The 16,045-nt window shown below is 29.8% G+C and overlaps 2 protein-coding genes across 2 annotated transcripts; both read right to left on the reverse strand.

Moving 5' to 3' along the window:
- Nucleotides 1-62: 62 nt before the first annotated feature.
- Nucleotides 63-6,885, reverse strand: LOC125066003. Its single transcript, XM_047673880.1, has 4 exons — nucleotides 6,735-6,885; nucleotides 2,913-3,033; nucleotides 1,608-1,707; nucleotides 63-921 (listed from the first exon to the last, which is right to left on the reverse strand). The coding sequence occupies exons 1-4, from the start codon at nucleotides 6,774-6,776 to the stop codon at nucleotides 804-806; spliced, it is 381 nt and encodes a 126-aa protein (XP_047529836.1). The 5' UTR covers nucleotides 6,777-6,885; the 3' UTR covers nucleotides 63-803.
- A 6,543-nt stretch (nucleotides 6,886-13,428) lies between these two features.
- Nucleotides 13,429-15,115, reverse strand: LOC125065965. The gene is made up of 3 exons (XM_047673827.1): nucleotides 15,020-15,115; nucleotides 14,213-14,336; nucleotides 13,429-13,682 (listed from the first exon to the last, which is right to left on the reverse strand). The coding sequence occupies exons 1-3, from the start codon at nucleotides 15,056-15,058 to the stop codon at nucleotides 13,429-13,431; spliced, it is 417 nt and encodes a 138-aa protein (XP_047529783.1). The 5' UTR covers nucleotides 15,059-15,115.
- Between the last annotated feature and the right edge of the window lie 930 nt (nucleotides 15,116-16,045).

Raw genomic sequence — 16,045 nt, forward strand, 5'->3', positions numbered from 1 at the left:
CTTATCTGTGACAGGAAACAAGAAAAGACAAATTAAAAATAAATTACATTTATTAAAACAGATAAAAAAACATTGGTGGTTACATGAAAATGCAAGAAAAAATATCAAAAACTAGTGAGTACTTAGAATAGATTGGCTTTTAAAAGTTCCTTTCAATGTTCATTATTGGTCTATTTAATTTGATATTTGAAGATTTTCCGTTTTTTCAAGACAAAGTTCACCTTAAATACTTATTTATATTAGCATAACAAAAACAATTCTCTGTATTCTACACTGTATAAATAACGGAATAGTGGTATTTTAGTTTGCGTATCATTTTGTACATGGAAGACTAGTTGTAGTATTTTTTATTATTACAAGATATTCAGTTTATAAATAAACAAATAACAGCACACCCATAATATATCCTAAGTATAAGTTTTAAATACAGTCATACAAAAAATATAAATCCTTAATTTCTATCTATGGACGAAATTGTAATTCTCGCTTATTTCTTAAAGCTTGTTCATTATTGAAGATTTTTTAAACTGTAGTTTTTATCAATGGAATGATCTCAAGGCACATAATTTTTTACAGAACATTTTGACAAGTTGATGTTTACCGATGAATCTTATATTTAAACACGAACATGTAAAGCGTTTACATCAATAAATATCGAAGTGCATATATGAGCTTATATGCAATTAAGAATAATAATTATTCATTGTAGAGTTTTAAGATCCATTCTTAATAATGACAAAATACTTGTTAAATGTTTTAGAGACTCTTTATAGATAAATTGGTAATAATTAAAAGAGCACGCTTTAGCCTCCACGCTGGGTCAGCACGGCATCAATCAGCAAAATGGCTCCGTTGATAATTGAAAGCGAAGCCTTTGCCAAATTCTTGTCCCTGAATTCGGACTTGGAATAGTTCTGGAATCTGAAAGATAAATATAACCAATATTATCATGCTTCTTAAACTTCTTAGCACCCGTACGCAAACATCTACATATCCAAGATTATCTCATAGTGTTGTTCCGTTTTTGAAATGTAAAATTAATAAAATAATTTAGATTTTACTACATATCGTCTTTGGATAATATATTTAAAGAAAGTAAATTGATCTTTATCAATAGCAATATTCTAAACGGCTTTTTTTTTATCGAACTATATAGATTTTACAAATATTTATGTGACAGTAATCATTTGTTTTCTATTAGCTCCTAAGCTACATATCATTTGTAAAATTTTTATTTTTTTTGATATCACTAACTTTGTTTTATGGTCCCGCATATCGTAGGCTACATGTCTTATTTTAAATATAGTAAAACTGATATAATAAGAATTACCTCAATATAATTAAAATATCAACAAAAATAATATTTTTTGTATAAAGAAGAAGTATTGAATTTATAGATAAATCATATTTATAAAAAAATCGGGTTTTAAGTTTTTAAACTAATCTAATATTACTTGTTAAATTAATACTAACTTTCAATAGTTACATTCACACATAGATAGATATAATTAGTTTAAAGAAAATTTAAGTTTCAGTTCAAGTCAGCAAATACTGAGAATATTCTTTATGAAACTGTTTAGCTTGATTAGCATATATTTGAATATTACCTGTCAATCAACAGAGCCCCGCTAGCGACGAACAGAGCAACACCCACGAGCGAGTAGAAAATATCGATGCGTTTGTGAGCCTGGGTCTGCATCACGTAACCTAGAAATTATTAAAAATAAGAAATAAACAATTTTATATAGGCAAAAATATTATTTATTTTTATTTTTTTAATTTATATTTTAGGTTCTTTTTTTTGGTTTTTTTTTATATTTTATATACAAAATTATATCATTTATAATATGGTTATACCCAGACAGTGACAACATATTATCTAATCAATATTTTTTTTATTAATATTATTATCAAGCGTCAATACCGCCACGGTTCACACGTTCATAAAAACTTGCAGGGAAGACCTTGTTTTTTTATTTAGTAGGGATACAGAGAACACGTGTTACATTAAGTCGGAGGCTTAAATATAAATATTATTAATTCGTCAAAAAGGGACATTGCTGTAATTCGTTTAAAATATATAATATTACATTTTAATTTTTTTATACATAGATGTTAAAAGCGTTCTTCTAACTTTCACTTAAAATATAAGATATAGACTCAAGTCTAATTTAAGTTTAGAGAAGCTTCGTTCTATAATATAGAGACATATTTGAGAGATTTTGTTTTGGTTTATATTTTAAAGTGTGTTCTGATTTTGCTCTTCGTTTAACTCTCAAATTGTACGTGTTTTGAAAAAATAAATAGCGTGCATTCAAATAATAAAATTAACTGTTTTTTCGTTCGTGCAGATGTTAAGTATACACTTAACATCGGCACGATATTCATATGAATATATTGGTTTTTATATGGTGAGTCTGTTGACTCGACTTGACCAAATTAGGTCATACTCACACAATATTTGTTTAATCAAGACAATTGTCCATACCATATGGAATAATCGTCATATTCACAATATACTAGTATGATTTCGTTAGTTTAATCCCAATAAAAAAAAAAAACCACGAAATGCTGTATCTGACAACAATTAAATATATTTTATTATTTTCATATTTCATGGGCGTAGCTATATATATATATATATATATATATATATATATATATATATATATATATATATATATATATATATATATATGTTCACTAGATGTACCTTTAAGCTATCATTTCAAAGAAAAAAAAAATTAAGAATATTTTTTTAATAAATATTTGCTTTGTATACATATTTGGCGTGGGTTTTTTGGTGAATGCTTATCATGACGTACCTATATAAAAATTGGTTTACTAATGCCATATGTCTTATATCGATCAGAAGTGTTTTTAGTGTTTACAAATATGTAATATAGTCTCACCGGCAGCAGCGCCAGCAAATATGATGAGGTAGCCGATGAAGGTACCGGTGACCAGCATGCCGACGTCCGCGTCGGCATTGTAGCTGTGGTAGTGCAGCGCGACGCAGGAACACGTCAATGCCTGGAAATTGAAATTGTTTTTTAAATAAAACTGTTAAAAATATTTCATTAATATAGACAATTAAATTTTTTACTAATATTATGTTATATATTTGTAGAATTAACTTAGTACAGTAGTTTATATAGCATCGTCGTTGATTTTTGGTGGCTGTTTATTGCATTAATTGAAATGCATTGAGTTATTGCAGTAGCAGCCTAAATTAATGAACTTTGTACTGTTGTACTTTAAAGTCTTCTCAGAAAGTCTTATCATCTTATCGGATTGTGAGTCTATGGGAATATATAGTAGACATGGAATACATTAATTTTTACACTGCACTATCACATGTTCATCATCCAATTAATCTCTCAGTAGATAGATAGCTAGCCTCTGTTGCCAAAATATGTAAAATTCTAAGCTAATTAAAATATTTTCTAACCAATAATTTTATATATTTATATTTATAGTTTGATATAATAAAATATATAAAAATATACTCTAAAGTAGACTGAGAAAATGTTGCCATAATGTAAGTTATGTAAATAGTTTAATAATAATAAAATATTAACATATAATATATACATTACAAACATCATAGCTTAAATTTTGATAACGTAACAGGATATTGAATTGCCCTTGAAGATAATCTTCACACATTACGTTAAGAATGCATTGAGGCCAAAGTGTTAAGGAAGGAGCGGGAGACACGGTAAGTTATTATTCAAATAGGTATTTTAATTGTGTCTATATCGCCAACAATAATGATTTTGTATAATATTTACGTTTACTTAGGAATCTTGTAGAATAGCACAAATATTCCAAGAAAATAAATACTTGTCTTGTTTTTTAAAAATGCGAGTATGTTACACGTAATAATAAAATAAACAAGTTAGTTATTGTCAATAAGTTTATATATTGACTGTGTATAATTCAAATACATTCGTGCATAAATAGTAGTAAGTTTTCTTCGATTACATCGACTGTCGTATTCTACAGGTTCGCTCAAATCGCCTGTCAAATCTCATACGTATTTTGGGTCTCATATATATATTTATACGTTTATTTAATAGCTAACTATGAGCAAAGATTACGTATATCTGATAGTATTTATAAACATCTAAACAATGACATAATTTCGCGACATCATTTCATTTAGGCGCGTTGACGTAATATCAACGAGTTTGAAGGTCTATAAACCGGTAGGTGATGTCATTACACGGTTAAGTTTAAAATGCAGGTCACAAACGCGCGAGGTTATCGAAGCAATAGACCTTGTTGTGTTTATAGTGTTACATCGCGGATTAAAAAACTTAAAAATCACTTTTCTATAAAGACTATAATATTCAACATTCGACTTATAACAGTTGCATGGACAGGAAACAATTCCTGTCGATTTATATGGTATTTCTAGAAATGCTAAATAGATAGAATAATATTTAGAAATTGGAAATAAAATATGCTGATTGAGTTATAGAAATCATGGGTCGTTTTCAATTAGACTGGATTTTAGAAATCACCAAAATTTTTTTCCGTTACTCTCTCTTCCTACCTAATTAAACTGTGATATTGTGACATTATTGTGTCACAATATCACAGTTTTAAAAATTACTAAAACCAAATTATGTTTGTATATATACCTATGCATATAATGCCGTATGCATGCTTGTGTTATCGAGTGTGGCAGTAACGTTGAAAATACGAGTACTTCTAGGGTCACTGAATTTGCCTTGATAAAATCTATGGTACAAACAGTATTACTCACGATACATTTTTAAATATAAATATACATGTCTATTAGTCATTAAGCTACAGTACATATTACTAGATCACAATCTATTCTTTTTGAGAACAATTTGCATTTGATCTTACCTTTAATTATTAAATTATACGACAGTAAAATACTTCTCAATTACTTAAAATATTATTTGTTTTTTAAAAAACTTTTTATCTCTCAATAAAATTTTTTCATTTGCATTTTATACTAAGTATATAAATATTAACGAACACCATAAAGACAATTCGGTTCGTTATTTTAACAAGCTATCATATGTAATTATAAAAAAGTGATTATTAAATTGTTTTTAACTGGATACTTTTGATGAAAATTAAATTAAGTAACTATAAGATATTAAATTTTGGCTTAAGAAAGGTTAATGAAAAGTTTAGAAGAGCGTGTTATGATCATAAGTTTTATTTCATAATGTCACATGACACACTTGGCTTAATCTAAAGGCCCAGTTGTAATAATAAAAACCATTTAAATTCTATTTTTAATTAACTACCAAGTTATGAACAAATTTAATAACAAAACTGCTAATTTTGTAATTAAAAATGATCGATAGTCGATACAATCCATAAATAATATCGTATATAAATTAGTTCATATAAAAAATTACCTAACATGGTAGCCTCGCACTGATGGCGTAATGATATATACATATACCTAGATAAATGTAAGCTTATGATGAAATTAACGTATGTAAAATAGATTAAGGTAATCCTGTTTTTTTTTTCAATTTCTATAAGTACGGACCCAAGTTTAATAGATGAAGAAGGCGTACCTTAGAAGGCGTATAGAAGCAAATCAAGGTAATAAAATCAAGGAAAGTACTGGATTTTCTCAATTTACAGCGTTAAAGTTACATTAGATAAAACGTTACGAAAATGAAAAGAAAATTCTTAGAGGGGTTGTAAAATAAGATTTTTGGTGAATATTCATTCTTGGAAAATAATGTAAAGGTTATCGTTTTATGTATGCAATTATTCACTAATTTTTAAATTATAAACAATCCCAGTTTTTACGACGAAGTTCCTCCTACAGATTACCTCGACTAGGGCCATAACGGATAAGAATAAGTCGATCGTAAAATCCGAGAATAAAGATAGCGCTAATCAAGGCGGTGATGACCGATTTTCAAAGAATTCAAAATAAAAATAAATACATTGTTATCGCAAAGGAATCATTGTAATTTAACATTAAACATTTGAATCACTGAGTTATTAATAACTAAATTTATCATTATTTCATAATAAGTCATCAATAATAAATCAGTATCATATTTGTGTTCGCAATCATTCAATTAATAAAATTATGTGTTGAAAACAAATAATTTTATTGATTGAATGATTGTTGGTACACAGGAATTCTATACAGTACAAACATTTTATTGAATTACTAAAACAATGGGCTATAATCTAAATATATCGCATAAGTCACTAAAATGCGGAACCGTTCCCCTTTATGGTGCTTGGGAATTTAGTTATAAATAAAAATAATACGAGTGGTAGATATACCTATCTATGTATGTACTGTTTCTTATTATACATCATGGCATAAAAATTAATATAAAATAAGAACAGTGAAACTGAATTTAAAATGTAAATAAACTTTAAATGATATGTAGAAAGATTGAGAAAAACAAGTAACTGTGATGACTCAGATGATAGTGGTTATGATAATATAATGTATACAAAGCCATTAAATAGAACAGTTTTTTAGTGAATATAAATATATATATATATATTAAACATGAATTAAAGTAAAATTCAATTTTATTTTTAAAGAAGTATTTGCAATGTTATTATCTATACAAAATCATAGCAAAACAGAAGCACCGCACCCTGTTCCGTAAAACGTTGAAATAGATACAATTTCTGTGAATGAATTCTTCCAAATACAATACAGAAATATTTATAATAATTAATATATAATATGAACTTACCAGTTCCAAAAATTTAATAATAGATAATCTGCTAATAGCCATTTTCGCTTCACTTGAATAACGAACACAGATATTGTTTACACCAGCGACGTAGCTGCGCACGAAACGTAGACTGGTTTACGTTCGAGATTCGAGAGAAGTGTGCGCGGCACGCTCTGAATGACGAAGCATGACATCATAGCTGGTGGGCCCACAATGTTTTTATCGCGAGGCAAAAAAATAATTACTTTCTTACGATAAATATTATTTTTAATTTAGGTCAAAATGTTATTTGGTACTTCTAATTGTATGACCTTTATTTAATTTAAAACTTGTTTGTTGTATAAGATATATCTTAAATAATATGTAATCAACGCTTTTTAAGAAAAAAATGAAAACGAGATATATAAACAGTATCATTTTAAGTATTTTTGGTTTATAAATAAAAAAATATATATGTGCAAATATTTGTCGTCAAAACTACGTAATGTATTAAAAAAACGTATAATATGTTTCGTCAACAAAATTCTTCTCCTCTTTCAGCCATTTTTATTTCTCTGATAAAAAAAAATAAAGTTATTTCATTATCGAATAATATGCGATTTTTTAATAAAAATGCTCTTTCTTTATATTTAATTGAATGCTGAAAGATTACCACATAGTATCTACTAATAAATTACCAATATAATTTTATTTTGAAATAATCGTATCACGATAAAGGACAATATTTTATGACCTCTAATTCTAGAAACTGTCCTCTGTTAGTAAAATGTGTTGTCATAGGACGGGAAGCAGTTACCCCCTATCTTTATGCATGACATCATACACCAGCTAAACGAGTACACGCACTTTGCTTCTATAGAGCAGTTTACACGCAATGGTAGAATTTTTATACCAAGAATTTTATTTAACATTAAGTGTTACGATAAATCCATTTTACGAAACAGTCTTAAGATGATGGCTAAATATGGAACATACTCATATGTAATCATATCATCATCATCATCAACGTCATCAATTAACAAGTTAAATTTATCAAAGCTACATCCGTGAATGTAGATTTTACCAAGAATAACTTTCACTTCTGGATAGAAATTTCTGAGTAGATTAAATAAAATTTATAAAAGAAGGCAATATATCTCTTTCCCAAACTACCTGCGGCTTTATTGTCTAACTATTATTGGCTTCCATAAGTGTGAAATTATTCATGTATTTCTAATGTCATTAAGAAATTTTAAAAGTGCAATTAAAGCCACGTAACTAAAAATAGTTTAATTTAAAACGTTTAACACATACCAAACAGCCCATTTTACGTTTGTGCGTTTTTAATTTTTTTTCCAATTTGTTTTTCTAATACAATTACTCTTTCTTTAATTTTGTATAAATTAATATCCTGTTAATGTTCTACTTCTAAGCTAAGGTAATTTGAAAGAAAAGGTTTGGAAGTTATTCCACCTGAGCGCTCCAATGTGGCTTGGTGCCAAAACATAGAGAGTAGATTTTTATCCGACTCATGCAGGTTTCTTCAAGTTTACCCTCCACGTCGAATACGAGACGACACACAGAATTCAGTGTTGCCCGATGTACGAGAATTGTAATTACGTCTTATGTACGAGTACGTGTTACTTATGTAGGTTGATATCATCAATGTCGCCAACGCATTAAACGATTATACATATGATCGGAGTATCAAATTAACTCGTTTCGAGGATAAATATATGATTAATGGTAATAACATTTATCTTAACTATTACACAACGCATATCATGTGTAGCACACATACATAATACTTATATGAAATATTTATTTAGAAATAAATAGCCTTATCTAAAATATTTAATTAATAAAATTAATAATATGATAAAACAAATATATACGATAATTTATAGAATTAGGTACATTTATAGGAGTAGTTTGATTATATGTATTCAATTTTAAAAATACATACAAAGTTACGAAAAAAAAAGAATTATAAAATAGTTAATATATACGTATAAGTACATATATAGCAGCAGTCTGCATATATTGTAACAAATCGTGATCTAGATATTCTCAAAGCTCTTTTTACATTGATAGCAGGGATTAATAAGGTTAAAATAACCCCTTTAATTTGCCTTGCTCAATGACATTCTAATAAAACATCATTGGCCTTGCTACGTTACATATTCCTACCTGGCCATTCTTTGATTTTGCATTGTGTTTCTTGAAGACGTCAAATGTAATTGCTGGTTGAAAGCCCGAAGTAGCTGCTATTGATGCATTCAATTGAAAAATAATTACAAAACCAGTAACATTATGGTCTATGTAGGAGAGCTCTATAATAATTAATACGTTTGTAGTATTAATTAGTAATTAAATGATACAAAAGTCTTAATAGTGATTATAATACAATTCACCCCAGAAGTTGCAATCCATTAGTAAATATTATACAAAATTGTATATTAAAACTAAATGAAATAATTAAATATATTGTGAAATAATAAAATTTAGTATAAAACAATAAATCACTTGGAAATTACTAGTTTTTAAAAATAGCGCTGACCTTACTACACGCATCTGAATCATGTGGGATAAACTGTTGAAACACTTTACAAAGTAAACTATTGTATTTTGTTTGTTTTTAAGGTAATTAGCTTAAGGAAACATTGTTGTAAATTAAAGCAAATACGATTGTACCGTGTTCATGTCTATCAATTATTATCTGTCAATTTTTTCCGACTTGAGTTTATTAGAAGAAATATTTTTAAGGGATTAGCGTGTCTTTTATTTGTAGTACTTATAATAAATTGTAAAATTAAATAATTCTTAATTTATACGTTATCCCGTAAGTACGCTCGACACATCTACTACCACTTAGCAATACATAATATTTTTGTATTTTGGTTTGCAGGCTAAGGGCGCCAGTAAAACTACAGTCACAAGAGATATATCTTGATTCCCCAAGGGAATCCCTTACATTGTCAATGAGGCATTAATGGCAAGGGATAGTATTGTATTCATATTTGTATATATTTAGGGATAGTTGATATTAATTGCATTTCTTTCAAATCTGTCGCGGGATTTCACGTAGATGTCGCAGTCAACTGTCACTTAAATAAGCCATTCAATGTAACGCCTATCCGCTTTACTAAATGACAACGCTTAACTAGCGACCTGAATAACACCAGCCAATTCATACAATCGTGTCATTTGATTTAAGAAATTGCATAAAAAAACCTTTTCAATTTCTAACTCTATGTGGTCTTGTCGGTCTTGCTCCTAGAGAGATTTTTAGTGGGAAGAGTTTCTGTAATCGTACCCCGTAGCGCCGAATTCCACTGAGTTTATAATTTTTTAAGGGCCGAGATGGCCCAGTGGTTAGAACGCGTGCATCTTAACCGATGATTTCGGGTTCAAACCCAGGCAGGCACCACTGAAATTTCATGTGCTTAATTTGTGTTTATAATTCATCTCGTGCTCGGCGGTGAAGGAAAACATCGTGAAGAAACCTGCATGTGTCTAATTTCAACGAAATTCTGCCACATGTGTATTCCGCCAACCCGCATTGGAGCAGCGTGGTGGAATATGCTCCAAACCTTCTCCTCAAAGGAAGGGGAGGCCTTTATCCCAGCAGTGGGACATTAACGGGCTGCTAATGCTAATGCTAATTATAGTTTTTTAACTTATTTTCAGGTGCGGCCCTATTCTACATAGAGAGAGCAGTAGCAGGGTCCGATATTACCTACTCATAATCAACTACTTAGTCATTCTGACTGGAAGTGCGGCAGCACCACGCATTGATAATGAAATATCTACAAATGTGGAATATCTCAAATGGACTTTTTTTTTCAACCTAATCGACGAATATCGTCATCCTAAATTTAACTTAACGTTTGTTGAACATTGTCAATTGAATAAAACTGAACATGAACCCTGACACTGATCATATGTGGATATATGGAGTATAATGTATGGTGATAGAAAAATACGACTAAATAGAGTTGAAATTAAGTAATAAGACGTACGGAATCCATTAAGAGATTCGTCCTTAGTTCATTGGCTCAAATTTATTGCTCAAATAAAGTAAGCAAGATGCAACACTCAATTAATATACTCACAGTGTATTGCTAACGGACTCTTAAAATGTTGCGTTCATGATTAGCGTTCTCGTCATTGCTCAATTGTGGTTTAATTGTTATTCATGCAGAGTTCGCTTTTCTGTTATTATAGTATAACGGACACTAGGTTAGCCTAGTGGTCGAAATATTATTAATATTAATTATTTTAAACATGAGGAAAATGTATGTGATTTTGTTTTGCATTGTTGGTCTAGTGGATTGATAAGGCCGCAACTCTTGAGGTCCTGGGTTAAAAAACAGGTAAATATTGAGTTCTAAAGTCCAAAATATTTCAGTAACAACTCGCAATCTAGAAGTTATTGGCTAAACTCCCACGCCTCCCGTTTGTTCTGGTTTCAGCGATGCAAATTCAGGAATTATTCAATCTGGTGAACTGTAGACAAGTTAACTAGCTAACTTATTACGAATGTTAGAACAGCAAATTGTGTAATGCAGATTAAACACCTGGGTCCACCTGAAAAACAAATAACCTATGTAATATCCAATCCCCATAAAATTAAGATGATAACACCTTGGAATCACACTGGACCCAAAATAGTCATCAAAATTGGTATTTAACCATATTACATATTATATGTAGCTATAATGGAATACGCGTTTGTCTTCTATCTCACCTGATGTATGTATGTGTTATTATTAAGGCCGGCAACGCACCTGCAAGCCCCCCGGTGTTGCAGATGTCCATGGGCGGTGGTAGTCACTTTCCATCAGATGAGCCTCCTGCTCGTTTGCCACCTCTGACATAAAAATAAAAAGGATGAATACGAAGGTGGTACACGTGGTATATGCGGATGAATTTAGAACCTCCTTACTTTTTTAAAGTCGGTTACTGAAACAATTTAGTTGAATGTAGCTCTATCTAGCGAGAAATTTTAAAACGATATGAACACTTCGAACCACGTTACAATTTTAAACAAAACTATTTAGTTCATAACTGCTTCGATAGATGCCGCTGTAAAGATATTTTATTGACATAACATGTAGTGTCAACGGCAAAACATTTCTATGAAGAATAATGTATTTAATTAATATTACATATTGTTACCTAGTTGAGTTATATCGACATAAAATGTAACTATTTTTTTAAATACTTTATTTAACATCTAACGCTCCAACATTGAGCAGTCCTTGTGAGTTCAAATGAAAAGATTGCGGTTTTCCGATTAATATTCTAAGAACACGACAAATGTACGCCAATCATGGTCAAATTTACTTCCTACATTATTAGACAAGCAATTTAGTTAGTTTCTCCAATATTTTCAACCTAAATGGATTTAATTATTTATAATCTTATATTAGGTACGTATTACTAAATTCAAAAAAAGATCAGATTATTATTACCTTTTATAACTTTGTTTATAGTAAAAATTTTAGGTATAGAATTTGCACTCAATTTGATACAGATATTTAAATTGAGTAAGGAACATATTTTTAAGAATGAACATGAGAGCTTATGTTTACTGTCCCTATAAAGGTAGTTTCCGAGATAAACTCTTAGAGAAAAAGAAAATACATACCATCATTTTAGGTTGTATGTAGGTACTTATTATGTCATATTTATATTGTAACGACGAAGTCGAATAACATTGTTTTGCAAGATTTTGTAACTGGTTGTGCCCAGAGTTTAAAAAAATGGACAAACATTCTCGTCTAGACCCTTAAAGCGTTTATATTTTAGTCATTACGTCATGATGACACTGAATGTTTATGTCATGTGAGAATCCTTTTAAAATTAAATATAATATCAATAATATAATAATAAAAAAACGTGATCATATTATATCACTATTACAAAATACGTTCAAATGCACGTCACAATTTGCATTCTGAACGTATAAAAAAAAACTTACATTTACTTTATATTTTTTTTAAGTAACCCGCTTCTTTACTAAGATACTTTTATAAATAACGTTTTTCTTTCTAAATTTATATGAATCTGAATATGTATTTGTACAATAATTTATGGACTACATCGTTTTGTAGACTTAGAGTGTACGCTGTCCTGATCGCCGTGCGCAGAACATAAGGCTAACAGAGAATCTAAAAGGAGTAGGGCTGCTAATGCTAATGCACAAACAGCAGTCGCATGGGCTTGTCTTCGACGGGGACAGTACGGCACATCTCGCCACCATTGCAGTGTTAGGCCACCGCAAGCCCCATACAACACAGCGCCGGCAGCTGACCACCACGCGTCGATGTAAGGGTCAGCCGCCGCAGATATCGCCTCACCTTGTTAAGACAACTTTCATTAGGGTGAATCGCTTAAGCCGGTTTTATCAATGTTAATAAGATAATATGAGTTTGTGTTAATATAACACATTTCTATATATAACCTTGCTTTTAAATTCAACTTAGTGCAATGAAACCTCTAAAAATAAACTCTTAATTAATATAAGGGCAACTCCAGTGTATTTAAAAAAATAAAAGAAGAACCCAAGGCGTTGTTAGTACCGAAATTGAATAGTGACTTTTTAGGAAATAAAACTACATTACTAAGAAGCCGCATTTATACTTTATTAAGATTTAAAAAATTTAAGTAATTTGGTTCACTCTAAAAGGTATTAGCAGTGTAAAATAATTACGAAATAACTTCACACTTACACACTGACGTCTTCATCAAATTGCTCACTGTCCATATAAGCGAGGCTTAAATCGAACAACATCAAGAGAGCGTTGAGAACCGCTAACGATCCGACGATCAAGGCTGCATTATGATCCCCCGTCCGAGGATATATCGAGGTCTTTGTCCTCGCAGACAGCACTAAGCCACCGCTCACAGAAAACAAGCAGATCCCCAATATCCCAAAGTACATGTCTTGAACAAGATCGAGAGGCGCGAATACCATTTCCCCTAAAAGTAACCCGTTTATATTATATAAAGACAAAGACAATACTAATATATTATAATTTCAAAAGTGAATTTGTTTGTTTATTACGTTTTCACATCTCAACCTCGTAACTCAACCGACCAACATTAAATTTCGCATACACGTCATTGGTGGATACAATTTTTCATGTTGTTTGTTTTGTACCCAATTGTACCCACTTTAGTAAAAATCACGTACATATATCTCTCATTATGTTCTAAAAATAATACCGAAATGAAATGTAATCATATCAATGTGGAGTATAAATGCGACTTTTTGAATGTTATTCATTTCCTACGTGTAAGTATACAAATTAATCGTGATATATCCAACGCCTCCAGTCGACCAGGACGTCACATCACAATGTATATACTCGTATAATGAATAATGATATATCTATATTGTTGTATTACGTTCGACTCAATTCCCTATTTAATAAATATCATTCGAAATAACGAATATATCACGTGTTACGTGTGTCGAAAGTATCTTTCAGCAATACGTATACGCTTACCAACAATTTCCCCCGAGAGCACGATGATGTACCCTACGTACGTCCCTGAACATAACATTAATGTAGGAATATCAGTAAGGTCGAAGCTATAGTGGTGTAAAGTAAGGCAGGCTATTGCTAACATCTGCAACAAAATATATTATTTTAAGGAATTATGCATAATGATCAGGTCCCCAAAAATTCAAGAGCCCTATAGAGAAATAAAATAGTATCTTGCTTTTTCTATAAATTTATATAGCTTGATTTGATAAAGATTGAGAATTATAATCACTCCCTTTGACGTGACAAAACTCTCTTGTAACTCTTTTGTAAAATATTTAATGACCTCTTAAAAACGTTCATTGGAATATAAAAGACGCCTCTTAAATTGTATCGAAATATAATTACTACCTAAAACATTGTTTACTTTTACGCATCAGAAGATGGTTATTATACTTTAAGTTGAAGCGAATTGAAGTCAAGACGGATGTATTAAAATTCAGACACCTCGACTCTCAATAATAATGAGTAAAATAATTAAAGGCAAATAATATAAACAGTAATTTTATTTGCCTTTACTATAACTTAGGCACGAATATTATACCATCAATAATATCAAGTAATTTATAGTTTCATGAAGTCACTTATCATCAATACATCACTATAATTATAGGCCTCGTAATTCTGTGAAAGTGTGTCGCGGTATAAATTGAATAAGCCAGCATAATTAATTGATATTTACTATATGATTATATAATGTTAATAAAATCAAAACATATAACAAGTTTTTACTAAGTATGTGCTCTAGGAGATCACATAAACACTTACCAATTCAAACAATTTGATTATACAAGTAGGTATTAACATTTTAGTAAATCTTTCAGAATAATATATAATAAAAATTTTATATCTTAATTATGTGACATCTAATATTAACAGATAAATAATACGAATGAAATTGAATGATATTTGATTACATACGTCTAATGAATAACATAAAATAAGGTTCAATACGTTTTAATATTATTTTCTAAATATATAACACTAGATAATGTCAGTCATGAGTTGCAAAATTATAACAGACTAGGCACTCTTGTATATTTTATGTAAGCCTCTTGTAAACTTACACGAAACCTTCTCGTAAAAGCCAACATCAAAATCGTGATGAACGATACATGAACGAACAAAAAGAAGCATTATTTTTGCTTTTTTACTTGTGTATAACAAGACATAAACATTTTTCTTCTTTCAAAATATTAAGAATTTTTTATAATATATTCAAAATAATGCTTTTATCATGGCTGTATTAAAATGAATAACAAGGAAAACGATACCCTACCTACGAGCATAATTAATAAAAAATGTTAGCTTCATTTAACAGGAAAACTTAGAAGCTTATCGCTTTTTCTGCTCTATCGTAACTGTACCTTTAAAGTTTTATCTATGTAAGAGAATCTTTAACGGATGCTCATTTTAATGAATAATATTATTAAAAGGAACACTATTATTAACACGTTTATGTATAAAGTTTCTTAAATCAATAGTAATGTATTATCTATTGTAATATTATAAATATGAAAGTAACTTTGTCTGTCTATGTGTTGCTCTTTCACAGCCAAACCACTAAACCAATTCAGATGAAATTTGATATGAAGCTGGAACTCCAAGGAAGGAAATAGTCTATTTTTTTAAACATAACAACTGACGAACAACTCCTAAATCGCAAACAAAGCTGCGTACGAAATCTAGTAATATAAAATTTTATTTTACAACTAAAAGTGACATAATTACCTATAAATAAAAGTATGAATTGTTACTGTTAAACTTTGTTGAATACCATCTCGTAACTGGACT

This window comes from Vanessa atalanta, chromosome 8 (genome assembly GCF_905147765.1).
Source record: "Vanessa atalanta chromosome 8, ilVanAtal1.2, whole genome shotgun sequence".
Taxonomy (NCBI): Eukaryota; Metazoa; Arthropoda; class Insecta; order Lepidoptera; family Nymphalidae; genus Vanessa; species Vanessa atalanta.

Excerpts from the sequence above, each read along its gene's own strand:
- LOC125066003 (XM_047673880.1), bottom strand. The coding sequence starts at position 6,776 with ATGGCTATTAGCAGATTATCTATTATTAAATTTTTGGAACTG. Across the intron at positions 3,034-6,734 it reads TTATTAAATTTTTGGAACTG|GCATTGACGTGTTCCTGCGT; the intron begins GTAAGTTCATAT and ends TTCAATTTCCAG. Across the intron at positions 922-1,607 it reads GGGGCTCTGTTGATTGACAG|ATTCCAGAACTATTCCAAGT; the intron begins GTAATATTCAAA and ends TTTATCTTTCAG.
- LOC125065965 (XM_047673827.1), bottom strand. The coding sequence starts at position 15,058 with ATGTTAATACCTACTTGTATAATCAAATTGTTTGAATTG. Across the intron at positions 14,337-15,019 it reads TAATCAAATTGTTTGAATTG|ATGTTAGCAATAGCCTGCCT; the intron begins GTAAGTGTTTAT and ends ATTTTGTTGCAG. Across the intron at positions 13,683-14,212 it reads GCTCTCGGGGGAAATTGTTG|GGGAAATGGTATTCGCGCCT; the intron begins GTAAGCGTATAC and ends GGTTACTTTTAG.